Source organism: Harmonia axyridis, chromosome 3 (genome assembly GCF_914767665.1).
Source record: "Harmonia axyridis chromosome 3, icHarAxyr1.1, whole genome shotgun sequence".
In the NCBI taxonomy this organism is placed as follows: Eukaryota; Metazoa; Arthropoda; class Insecta; order Coleoptera; family Coccinellidae; genus Harmonia; species Harmonia axyridis.
Window position 1 is genome coordinate 37,103,004 of NC_059503.1, and position 13,778 is coordinate 37,116,781.

At 34.0% G+C, this 13,778-nt stretch overlaps 1 protein-coding gene across 15 annotated transcripts in view; it reads left to right on the forward strand.

Annotated features, from left to right (window-relative positions):
* Window positions 1-13,778, forward strand: part of LOC123675226 (peripheral-type benzodiazepine receptor-associated protein 1) — a 75,473-nt gene that overhangs the window by 39,271 nt on the left and 22,424 nt on the right. For 7 of the 15 annotated variants that reach the window (XM_045610551.1, XM_045610550.1, XM_045610554.1 and 4 more), the window contains exons 9-17: window positions 2,495-2,524; window positions 8,842-9,035; window positions 9,089-9,509; window positions 10,972-11,333; window positions 11,389-11,476; window positions 11,821-12,033; window positions 12,540-12,809; window positions 12,873-13,030; window positions 13,137-13,413. In XM_045610551.1, the coding sequence (XP_045466507.1) occupies window positions 2,495-2,524; window positions 8,842-9,035; window positions 9,089-9,509; window positions 10,972-11,333; window positions 11,389-11,476; window positions 11,821-12,033; window positions 12,540-12,809; window positions 12,873-13,030; window positions 13,137-13,413 (2,013 nt within the window). Of the gene's footprint in view, window positions 1-2,494; window positions 2,525-8,817; window positions 9,036-9,088; window positions 9,510-10,971; window positions 11,334-11,388; window positions 11,477-11,820; window positions 12,034-12,539; window positions 12,810-12,872; window positions 13,031-13,136; window positions 13,414-13,778 lie in introns of all 15 variants that reach the window. The other 8 variants (XM_045610553.1, XM_045610556.1, XM_045610559.1 and 5 more) reach the window with 6 other exon arrangements.

Below are 13,778 nucleotides of genomic sequence, written 5' to 3' on the forward strand. Positions count from 1 at the left end.
TTTGTAACTTCAATTAATTATTATCGAAATATATTTAAAATTTTGGAACAATCTCAGTGACAAGAACACACTTATAACGCAACTTGATGCGACAATTTGCATTGGATGGAGTTGCTTGGGTTTGTGTTGTTTTCAATTAGTTAAAGTTATACAGTGTGATTCATTACCTCTTCGACAAACTGAGTCATATGAATGGTTATGTACCTTTAACAAAAAAACATTATTGTGACATATCTCCGATTTCAAATATTTAAGAAGATATTAGGTGTAGTGAATAAATCCATTATTTTTCCTATAGATGACTAGTCATCTGTATCTCGCGCTGTATAAATCCCATCGGGTTTCAGATGGCGTTAGAAAGATGGGATTTCGTACAACAAGAACTTTTTTTTCAGTTTTGTGATTAGTTGACTCAGTTTAGTTTGAGCGTCCAAAAAAGATACTAGCAAAGGAAAAAACGTTATATTTTGCAGTTTTTCTTCGATAAAGGCGAAAATGCAAGCAGGATGGCTGAAAATGTCAGTAGCGTTTATGAGCCTTATACTGTAACAGGCAATCACTACACACTGGAAGGCCAATTGTCGAAAATGACGTTTAAATCATGAATATTGTCGATTTGGTGGGATTGGCAGGGAATAACCTACTATATGAGCTGCTCCTCTACGGCCGAACTGTTAACTCGGAACTGTACTGTCAGAAATTGAACCGTCTGAAGGAAGCAATCGCCCAGAAGCGGCCAGCTTAGGCCAATAAGAAAGGAATTGAGTTCCACCAGGACAACGCCAGTCCACACACATAGTGAGTGACTCGCCAGAAGTTCCGGGAGCTTGGTTTGGAGGTTCTTATGCATCCACCTTATAGTCTGGAACTGGCACCAAGTGATAAACATCCTGTCCATGGAGAATAAATATGCTGGATGAAAATTTGCTTCGACAGAGGCTTGTGAAAATCGACTCTGTCAATTTTTTGTCGATAGGGACGAGGGGTTCCATGAAAGAGGCATAATGATATTACCTTCAAAATGGCTAGAAGTTATCGAAAAAAACGGTGCATATTTGACATAAATGGATCATTCTAACTATGGTAATTGAAGCCTTGTTTTTAGCAAAAATAATGGAATGACTTCAAAAGTTTCTTGATATTCTTGCACTGACGCGTCTGAATTTCCACTGCAATATGTATAACCATAAATGAATATGATATGGACATACTCTTAATTGGATATATATTCTCATAATGTTTTTTTGTATTAAAATTATATGACCTTTCATGTAGAAAAGTTTGTAGGTGAGCTAATCAATCGCCCTGTATAAAACTATATACTTAGTTATCTAAGTTATCATCATTTCGTGGAGTCTGGTAATATGCTGGTTTTTAGGCTTGACTTAAAATGATACATTAAGAACGAGTTTTCGATAGAGAAATAATTAGCCAGCTCTAAACCATGAGTTAGAAATCGATCCATTTGAACACTCACTGGCACTCGAAAGTTTTATTCGCAAACACCCTGTATTCGCACACATGCATTTCACAATCCCCAAATGCCAACTTCACACATTTATAGTTGAAACTTACAGGTGTTCCGAAATATGTTTGAAATATTTTTGATGGTACATTCTACGTTGAAGATATGTCTAGAAGATCTTTCCTGATGAAAACATTTCCTGGATATGGTTTTTTCATTATTTCTGAAATATATGAGGGAGCGTAAGAAATAAGTAGACTCTGGCCGATTCAGTGACGTTTTAAGAGGGTGGCTTTTGATCAAAATATTGCATAATTTATTTTCTTCGAATATGTTTGGGATTCAAAAATGTCTGGTCAGATGTAAATTTCTATAATAATATTGAATAGTTTTCATTTTGAATCACCTAGGCTTCTATAAGACCTCTCGCTTGTGCAGATTGAAATTATTGGTAGTTTCGTGTAGCCTTTTTTACTTGTTCCATTGCCTCTTCAGGAAAACATCGATAATTGCTTAACTAAGGGAAAATGATTGGAAGTTCCCACGTTACCAGATTTTTTTTCCCGGCCTATGTAACGTATCTTCAGATATATGGAGTGTTAACCACAAGTCCAAGAAAAGTATATGAATCGTCAGAAACTTTTGAAAAAATTCAATATATTCATTTCCGAAAGTAGCAGAGCAGAAAACCATTGTTGATTCTACTTTTCAACTGTTTGAGTCTATCATATTCATTTTTAAATTTTCTGAAATCCTAAGAGATTGTAAAACTTTCACTCACTTTAGTTCTGTTTGAAAATAATAAAAAAAACATCTTCAGGATATTCTTTTCAACAGTCTATATCTTAAAATTGGTTATATGATTATTCATTTTTATTTCTGGACGAAGAAATGTACCATAAAAATATTTCAACCTACTTCCGGGGCAGCTGTATGTCACCACTGATTTCAAATATCCACATTTTTCGCGTTTTCTCAGCGGAGATTCAAGATTTCATCGCTTTTTTCCTCAATTGTATCTATTTTCAGGCAAGAATACCACAAGATTACAACCATATGGTATGTTTTTTGGAATTGTACATAACTTTTTTTAAAGAATCACCTTTTAGATCACAAAATCATTCATCATTCTATCTAAATAGCAAGATGAGAACACGAAATCCTAAATCAGTGCTTGCTTTCATAGATTTATCCATTCAATTCATCTGCTTCCGAACCCATAGAAAATTTTCACAATTGTTCATGGTGTTGAGATTCGCTTGGCTAGCACGTTAGTGAAAAACGTAGCTTTTTGCGAATATCCTGTTTTTAAGTAGTTATTAGATCAACATCACAATCACGAGGTCAAATATAAGGATCACATAACATAAGGGTCAATTCAAAAACAGAGAAAAAAGTAATTTTAAATGTCTTATAATGATTCAATATTGGGAGTTGATATAATCATACGAAGAAAAATCCTGAAGGTAGAGCAAAGCCCCTTTAGCATGAATGCCAGTACATTGAGTACCTACCTACTGCGCAACAAATACTAGGAGCTTTACAACAGTTTTTTCTTCACATTCAGATGAACATGATGGTAACACCTAAAAAAAAAAGAAAAAAATTGCTTGCGAAATTTTTGATCGTTATGAAAGTTTGTAGCCAAAAGAAATGATTTTGACGAAACTATTTCACAAGACCAAATGAAAAACTTGCTCATTCAACAACAGAGTACCTATGTACATTATATTAGAATTAATATCATGAAATCTGTCATAATATCAGAATTTTGTCACTGCAAAACCAGTAAGGTATAAGAGTTTCGCTCTAAAAAAATGATATGTTGCTATGAGTGAAATAATCAAAACGAATGTCATGAGCAATAGCAAAAATCAATAGAAAAAAATTTTGAAGAAAAATTTCCTCTGGAATTATATTCGACAATACTATTGAAGTTCAAGGAAAATCCCTTGATTATTAAACAACAAAGAAAGTAACTTCATTTTATTACGAACAGATCATAGAAATCAATTAGCATTTTTGAGATATGGAGGAAGGTGGCTGTTGCTTAAATGGGACACCCTATATTTTTGACTCAGTTTTTTAGGCGCAAATTCGTTGAAAAGCATCCCATTATTGGTTTTTCAAAATTGTCATCCGCTTCAAAGATATTGAGTTTTTCGACTTAATTTTTTTATTGGACAACTAACATATAAATAATTTTTATTTTTTTAATTCATTTTGTGTCCATTGTAAAATTGTGATCAAATCATATATAGTATGTCCCATTTAAAAAATACTCTCCTCTCTTTATCTCTAAAACGATAATTAATTTCTAATCACATGTGACACCCTATATATGACTTGATTACAATTATACAATGAATGGCAAGAAATGAATTAAGTTTTGAAATGAATGGAAAATACTTATATATAAGGCGTCCAATCGAAAAAGAAAAAAAAAGAAAAACATCTTTGAAACGGATGACATTGTTGAAAAACTGATAACGGGATGCTATTTGACAAACATCTAGAACAGAAACCGAGATATAGCGAAATATATGAAGCAGTCATTTTTCAGAAAAGTCCTCTTGTAACTCAAGAACGAATCAGGATATCATTCTATGATCTGCTTTCTGATATCTTATCATTTCGAAAAAAGAGATTCTTTCTCTAAGACTTATAGTTCTCGAGATGCTTTCAGTAAGCATCGATTTTGCGATACCCTGTATAGACAGTATTGTTTTTGAGAAATTTAAATTGGCTAATTGATAATTTAAGGATCGAATACTCGAACTATAAATATTAATGTGGTGTAGCAATCGATTTTTGTACTAACTTCACGCGAAAAACCCAATTAGTTTTTGAAGGGAAATCTGGACCATCAAGGAAAAAAATGATTCCATTGAGGTCCATAACAACAAGCATTTATGCATTAAAAAGAACTAAGAGGGAACTAGTAAAATATATTCTTTTCTAGAAGGTATAGCTTAATAAATACATATTGAAAAATTCAAATTCTTATAAAACTCACTTGTAATAAGAGAAAATTAGTACAAGACTTCCGACAACACAAGACATTCCACACCACTTTATTCAATATTTTCAGGATTTAATTCACAAACAACTAAGAAAATAATGACTTTATGAGTAGGATCTAGATGAAAATAGTTGCAGATTCGTTACGCGTAATGAATTCTTTAAACGGAAAAAGTAGACGCATCATATTGTAATATTTATTATGGGGGTTAATACTACTCCTCCAAGAAAACAAAAAGAATAAGACATTGCTATTTTATTTTGATAATTTACCACATGTCATTCTTTTGAATTTTGCCATGGAGGAGATCCCAACCGATAACACATCCCCTAATTTCAAAGGACAACAAATCGAAAATTTTCTAATTGAAGTAAGAGTCTAGAGCTTAAAGTTTTTTTGAAAATTCCACACATGTGATCTTCAACCAATCAGAACGTGTATTACTGACAGATCACTATCGCAACGGCTGAATTTTAGTGGAAATTTTTTTGACGTTTATAATGACAAAATATTTTTTTGACAATCTAATTTTTGATTTGTTCACATGATAATTTTGATTCATTTCAACTACAAGCTTATATGTTTTCTAAATTCTTTGGGTAATTTTGATTAATATTTATATTAAAAACGCAATTATTCTATACTATGGCAGGTTGATTGGAAGTTGCTTGTTCTTGATTTAGAGTACTAGATGAAGACGAAAATTGATGTTGTTGGAGATAAACACATTTGGTGTGAAATTTTCTTACCGAATACCACACGAGGTCAAATTAATTCCGGAAATTTTTTCTCGCTCATGAATATTTTTAGAAAATTATCCCTCGTCTTCGAAATAGTTTGACCTCTAGTGTTATTACTAGTGACAATGTCTATTCGTTTAAACTGGTATACCTACTTCTGGTTACTCAGAATATGGAAATATCTCAGAGGCTTTTATTTCTTAGATAATAAAAGAAAATTCAATCCATTGAGACAAATCAATACATTTTATACAATGTATTATCAACAAGGTATTATTTCCTAATATTATAATTTCGAAACTACAATTGAGTATTTTTTTTCAATAAATAATAATAATGGATAATTTTTTAGAAATTTCAAATGTATAGTGCTGAAGACATATATAAATGAGTTCAGTTGAAATATGGTCTTCACTGGAAGTTCTACGAGTTAAAATAATAAATAATAAACAAACATTGGTTATTACACCGCATTTATATATTGAATATAATGAACCAAAACGTGCAAATCTGAATAATATGCATTCTAATTCATTCCAAATGAATTTTTCATCACAATTAATGTTATGGTTAGTAAAATATGGAAAGTATAAAATTTGTTTTCAATCATGATCAACTACTTAATAGAAACGACTGAAACAGCTCAATATTTAATCACAAATTCTATCGTGATCCTTGTATTACCTATATTGGTTTGACCAGGTTTTTAACACTAACCCTCTAGAGGTAGATGATTAGAAATGGAAGAAAATAAGATACTCTTTTCATCAATCATTGAATAATATACATATACCGTGTGTTCTATCGAATTGAGCAAAGACATTTTCTGGAAATCCTTTTCTCAAGAGGGCGATTTTTTTTGTAAAAAGATCCAATTCTCACATACCTTTGTATTTATAGCTATAATCTATGAAAATTTCAAATAATGGGTTTTCTGGGAAAAAACATTTTTGGAGGAACATAAAATATCGAAACAAAAGAGTGCAAATGATAAATTGAAAGAGTTTTTCCTTACAAAAAAAGACGAAATGAATTAAAATGATAAATCAAGAGACTATAAATAAATTTGTAATTAATGAATGATTGCTATTGTTCCATGATCGTTCAAGAGAGAATAATATGTGAGCAATATCAGACACTTCACATTCAACATATGCAAATTATACAAAATAATAAACATAAACTCAACATTAAATATAATTTCTTCTCAGCGAAAATAAAAGTTCTAGATCAGGAATCCCTTGAACTAAACATAGTTCAGTTTCATTTTCTTTTTATATTATATAAAATATTTTGGAAATCTTGAGGCTTCTTATCAATGTGAAGATAGCGGTGAAAGGAAAACATCTAAATCACCGAAGATTGCTGACCGATCTGTGCAAGCTGAAACAAATTTTCTCTACTTGAAGTGATTTGTTTAATTATCGGAATATAGATGTAAAGAGTTTAGAAATTATTGAGTCATTGGAAAAATGAATTGAAAACATTGATACGTACGTAATGTAGATTATGGTTAAAACTATTTAATTGCCAACCAATGTTGAGTATTATAAATTAATTTAAAATCGGGAACAGTTATTTTTCACTATGAAGATTATGGGGAGGGGTAAATAAATAGAAAAGCAAAAACTGAAATAAAAATAATCCAACGATGGTTGAATATGTACTTAAAATGTAAAAAATTGTGTACAAATCTGTGAATACTTGTTTCTCCACTGGATGAGAAGGTAGAACGAAGTTAGAAAAAACAGATATAATTCTAATGTACTCACAACATATCGGCAGTTGAGAAAAAATTTGAAGATTAGTCAAAAACTCCAAAAATCCCTTTTGTGTACAGTATAAACTCAATAGAGAAAAATCAGTTGAGAAAACTTTTGATTTCCCACAGTACAAAATCAGTACTTATTGACGAAAAACAAACTACTCAAGAAAGGATTGAAAAAATGTCTTTCTTTGAGAGTAGGTAAATCATTGAAAGCTATTTGCCGAGTTTGGTCTTATTCTTTCCTCTCAACCCCTTATGTGTTGTGAGTATATTGGATTTATATTAGCTTCTTCATCTATCTACCTACTCCATTAATTGGTAATAAGTTTACAGGATGTATGAAAAAATGAGGGGTGATTCTGTGATGAAAATTAAGGTGGGTATTTGGTATACAATTTTTTGAAAAACCTCTCCCCCGAAAAGTTACACCCCTCCGAAGGTTAACAAAAAAATTTTCAACAAATATTATAATTGTATTGTCGATGTTCGACCGGCTTTTGTTCATTGTTGGTTGACTATTGTTTTAGTTGTAAAAGTCTTAGCCTATTAGAATCATAAGTTGGTTGGCTCTTGTTCATTAACATATGTTATTTAACATGAGCTTGAAATACATTTATGTTTTTATCATAAATGCTCAAGTTTTCGAAGAAACTTGTAGAAATGAAAAATAAATGGAGCTTTTCAGACATGTTTTTTTAAAAAGAAAATTTTCACCTGAAAAGTTTCAACAAAAAATATTTTAGGTGTTGACTATTTCAATCTCTTCTAAACATACTTCATGGTTGAAAAAATTCCGAAATGTGTAGTTTTATTAACGAATAATATTTCGTTTCGTGTTTTCAGCTCAATAAACATGGATAATGAAAAAGATAAAAATTTCTGTTTGTTAATCTTCAGAGGGGTGTAACTTTTCCCGAGGTACGTTTTTCGAAAATTTTACACCAAATATCCTCCTTAAATTTCATCACAGAATCACTCCTTATATTTATTTGGTGTTATTCAGATACACCCTGTATAAAATGAGTTTTTGTTGTTTTCAATTCAACAACAATAACAACAGTTTAACACTGAAAACTGCATTTTCATTCTGAGACACCTTCATTGAATACTTCGATCGATTTTTTTACTTGATTAACCTGGGATATCGAAAATTAAAGTCTAAATCTTTCATAAAATTGATTTGGTACATATTATAGGTATTAAAAAAAAATTCAGCTGTCATTGACCGTTCATAAATCTTTAACGATATGGGTGTTACCTTTCGGCCGATATCTTCACACCTGTTGATACCGTGATGTAGTTTCCATCTTGAATCTGTTGAAAATGTAACCCTGTGTGGTGAATAATAATTTTTGTTTTGAAATTGTGGAAATTAACGTCAACCTTCATATAAATTTTATTCCAATCGAAAAAATAAACGAAATGAACATATCTTCCAAAATGAATTGAAAAATCTGGAGTAATCATGTGTTAACCAGATGATTTGGCTTAATTTTTTCCCTTTCTCTCAATTTATGACTCTCAGATTCAAGCAAGTCTCGAATATATTTTTCTAATAACTTTTTTCATTCAATATTAATTATTTATTTTCTTTATTATCTTCATTCTTAGTTTCTTCTCGATTCCTTCTATTGATTTCCTATTGTCTTCAATTCAATTATTTCCTGTTTTCTCTTAATAAATACATTTTCGTGTCGATTTGTATACCCTCGAAAGGTTATCCAGGAGCTGACTAAGGTTTTCTCGATGAAATTTTTAGATGGCTGGGTGTTTAGCACCATAGTGCATAGCTTATTAGTTTAACCTTGAAATGATCCTACAGCTGACCTGTTCTTCTCCGTATTAGTACCAGCGCCCAGACAACTGACTTTAGAACGACAACTCAATAAAAGCGTCTTGATCAGTTGGACCACGCCTGAGAACATCGGGCCCGGTAATCATATAGAGAGCTACCACGTTTACGTTGACGGGGTACTCAAGGCAACAATCAAGGCCACTGAGAGGACAAGAGCTTTAGTGGAAGGCGTCGACAGTAATAAGGTTTGTTATTATTTCAATGGTAAATTTTGCATTTGAGAATTTTTGCTTTGAAGCCTCATCGAATCAGCGTGAGATCTGTAACAATAAACCGAAGAACATCTCGTGATGCTGCCTGCACCATGATCATAGGAAAGGACACTCACCAATTGGGACCCAGTTCAGTTAGAGCGACTAATATAACCTCCACTTCGGCCATTATAAGTTGGCTGCCGGCAAATTCTAATCATCAGCACGTAGTGTGTGTAAATAATGTAGAGGTGAGAACGGTGAAGCCAGGTGTATATCGTCATACCATAACTGGTCTCACCGCCAACACCCAGTATAGAGTAACTGTGAGGGCAAAACACCATAGGGCAGCTCAGAACATTGCGAACTTGGCGGAAGAACTACCGATGCCTGCTGCTGCTCATACTGACTTCAGAACATTGCCAAAAGGACTGCCGGACCCTCCTAGTGAAATAATGGTAGAACCAGGTAAGAAAACATTGATGAAACTTGACCTTTTTCATCCAAGATAACTAGACCAAATGAATTTGAACGAAAACCGTATTCAAAAACTCATTTCTTCTTTTGTATTTAATTATAATTCATTTTCTGCATTTCTCAAGGATGCGAATTACTTTATTATGCCTTTTTTTCTTAGTCATAGTGAGCGTTTGATCTAAATTGCTATGAATTTTATGAGGAGCAAGTTCCAGTCCATTTATGTATTTATTTTTATGTACTTGTTTGGATCATTTTTGAAAGAGGAGTATCACTTGATCGAAAAAATAGAGAACGAATACATGCTCAAAAGATGTAAGGTCAGAATTTATAAAGCAATGGTTCATAACCACACAGAAGCTCAGAACGGTGGTAGAAATGAAGATCTTGAGGAGAATTTCGGGTGTAACATTGATAGATAGACAGACCAACAAATCGATAAGATAAAGGTTAGGTATACAGGATGTTGTCAAGGAGAGTAGGTATAGAAGGAGGAAATGGAAAGACCACTTTGATAGGATGGCGTTAGATAGAATGGCAAACATGAACGAGCCAATGGAAAAAGAAAACCTGGACACTCACCGAAGATATGGGGACAAAGTTGGTTTTCCTCATCTACTGAATGGAAGTCAATACCTAGCAAACATGGAGAAATCCCTAGCTAAAGGAAGAAAAAGAAAGAAACCTTAACAACAATTGAGGAGAAGAATTTGGAACCCAGAGCTATCGCACTTGAAGACTAGCAACTATATATATATTCAGGGAGTCCCAATGAAAGAGGGTTACCCCATAACATAGTAAATAGTAGAATTTACATTAATACGTTCACTAATGTTTGTAGGGGGACACATGTTACTGTCCAGTGGATGCTTAAAAATGCAACCCACTATGAGGAGGAGCTACAACCTCAAGATTTTGAATAGGAAACATGATACCTCATGTTGAATGGGTTCAAATTTCCTTTGTAGAAATGACCTAGTTGATATTTTGAGAGCAGTGGTTCTGCCAAAAATACGAAATATCTGTTTGTTATTTTCATTGTATTCAGTGGACGTAGGGTGACATTTATTCAAATTCAATGCTCAAATTAAGTGCTTTTCGCTTCCATACAATAATAGTATCAGTATCCTAGAAAGAAAACCTGGACTCACGGCATTGGGATACCAGCAACTCTTGATTGTTTAAACTCTAAAAAGACCTCTGAAAATCTGTCAACATCTAGTGCACCAATGAAGAAGAAGTGGTCCGGTGAGGTCACCGTAGGGAAGAAAATCAAAAGATTTGAAGTTCAATTCAATAAATTAGAGTAACACTCAAAAAAAAGGTACCTAGAAAACATGCTTCAGAATCCGAAATTGATCAATGAATGCCTAATCTGCCATCTGGTTTCGTTCGATCAATATACCTATTTGATCTATTCAGCAAAGTTCTTATATTCAATTATTGTTCACAGGGCCTCAAGATGGAACTTTATTGGTAACTTGGCATCCCATTCAAGCACCTCACCACCCGGGATCTAGTGTAACTGGCTATGCTGTATACGCAGATGGTAAGAAGGTGACGGATGTCGATAGCCCAACAGGAGACCATGCCCTCATCGATATCAGCAAACTCTTAGGATTGAATCCAAAACATGTAACAGTCAGGACTAAAGCAAGAGATAGTCAATCCGCCGATTCCGTACCAACTGCCATCCCTATGAGTGTTCTAAGAGGAGGCGCGGTAAAGAATAGACAACAGCCACATTCAGCAGTTATGCCACCCCATATAAGACAACAGATGCCAAGACAACAACAGCAACAACAAGGTCAACAGGTATGTGTTTTCCAGGTGATATTTGCAGGAACTTTTGAACAATTATATGTTATAGGTTATAGAACCAGAGGAGAACTTGAGCGATAAGGAAATCTTCCCAAACCAAATGGGACACAGGCAACAAGGAGGAATCCCTTCTATTGGTAATACTTTGAAGGCAATTATTAGCTTTTGCGTTTGGTACAATAATATAATATTGTCAAATTTTGAATATTATCTATTATTTTTTAACTATGTAGAAAGCATGAAATGAGGATATAATTTAGTATTTATATGAATTTACATACGAATATAAAGAATTTAGATAGTAGATAATGAAAAATCTTATTGCCGCTGAAGCTTCAAGCATTTATAGTGCCCGGTATAAGCAGTAGAATTTGGAGCTGGAGTGCTTCTTATTTAGATTTTTAGATATCTCTATGTCATACAACATTAACTACTCATTCGTTAAGACGATTCTCTTTTGTTATTTCCCTAAAAACAATAGCCCAACGTCCACTTACAGAAATAACGAAAGAAAGCTATGAAAGTAACATGAGTGAAGACGAATTACTAGATAGGAGGAATCAAAGGCAATATCAGCAGGGAAGGAATCAACAACAGGGTCAGCAACAGCAACGAAGCCAGCAACAACAGCAGAGGATGGACCAGCAAGGCCAGCAGCAAGGTCAAAATCAACAACAATATTACCAGCAACAAGGTAAAGTATTAGAAGTTCTAGAAGAACCGTTCCTAAGATAATCCCAACGAATATCTGTGACCCTTTCAGAGATTTCACACTAAAAACCTGTAGGAACCCCAAGATACAACCCTAGGAGCGGGTTAAAACATTATTTCGAGATAGTAAAATGTTCAAGATTTTTTATTCGTGATATTCGTTGGAAGATCTTGAGGAAGGTCATATTAGGAAAGGGACCCCTAATGAAAGAGCACTCTTTACAAAATCACACTGACACCCAAAACACATTCTACTTGGTTGAGGTAGGTCTGAAATCAGGAATCATAAACAGTAGAGGAAATAATGCAGTTTTAGTTAGAATTAAGTAGAGAGCTACCAACATAGGATTAACTAGTCTACTAGTTTACACTTTTAGCTAGATAGCTTTAGCAATGCTGGGATATCTTATAAGTGACCAATTTCCAACCATACTTGACACTTCATCAGTTTAAGTACATTCTCAAATTATCCGTTACAAATTTTTGCAGCTCAACAAAACCCAAGGCAGGTGAATAGACGGGGTCAAATGCAGCAAGGAGGTTCGATGCCGCAGCAGGTTAACCAACAGAATAACCCGAATAATCCACCAAATCCCCAGAAGAGAGCTCGTTGGTTTTTCGCTCTTTTCGATTATGACCCTGCAACCATGTCACCAAATCCTGACGCTTGCGATGAAGAGTTACCATTCTCCGAAGGTGATACAATAAAAGTTTGGGGAGATAAAGACGCTGACGGTTTTTATTGGGGAGAATGTAGAGGTAAAAACTTAATTCTCTGAAAATCAATTACAGTTTGGAATGTTTATGTTACGTCGTTTGTAGGGAGAAGAGGCTACGTACCACACAATATGGTTATGGAGGTAGAGGGACAACAAAATAGGGATAGATGGGGAGATATATATGCAAACATGCCTGTCAAGAGGATGGTTGCCTTGTATGACTATGACCCTCATGAATTGAGCCCTAACGTTGATGCAGAGGTGAGAACTTAGTACGTCTATCGGGTGGTATTATCTGGAGAACTCCATAATAATATTTTAACATATTCAAGAACATTGAACTCTACCATATTTTTCGCACCAACTGCAGGTGGAACTGAGTTTCACAACGGGCCAAATCATCAACGTGTATGGTGATATGGACGATGACGGCTTCTACATGGGTGAAATCGACGGAGTTCGAGGTCTGGTACCGTCCAATTTCTTGACGGAGGCTCCAGACCAATACGGGGGGGGTCAGACCTCTCAGAGCGGTCAAGGGAGCTTGGGAAGGGGCCAAAGAAGTCAGCGGGCTATAGGACCAGGAGCTCGAGGCCCTCCCCCGCCTCCTCGTGATGCCCAAATGCGTCCATCAAGAAGCAAAGGTATGGGGTCGGATCAAACTATCGAAAAAAAGATAAATTTTGGTTTCTTCCACGTATTTCAGGCTTTGCTTTGTAGTATCCCAAACATTCTAGGATTTCTTCCATCACACAACAGTGAAACGATTTGTTTGCGATCAAATCTGTTGATAGTGTAAGGGTGCTATATGATTTTTAATTTTTCTCTCCTCAAAGGGTTGTCTGAAAAAACATGATACAGAGTATTTTGAAACCAGTTGCTATGAATACTTACTTTTGAAGAATTAAAAAGATTATCTTTCGCAATAGATGTATTAATTGTTCAACTTGAAACATTTAATAATAATTATGACAATTTTTTATATTTTTCTACACTTTCTTTTGATTAA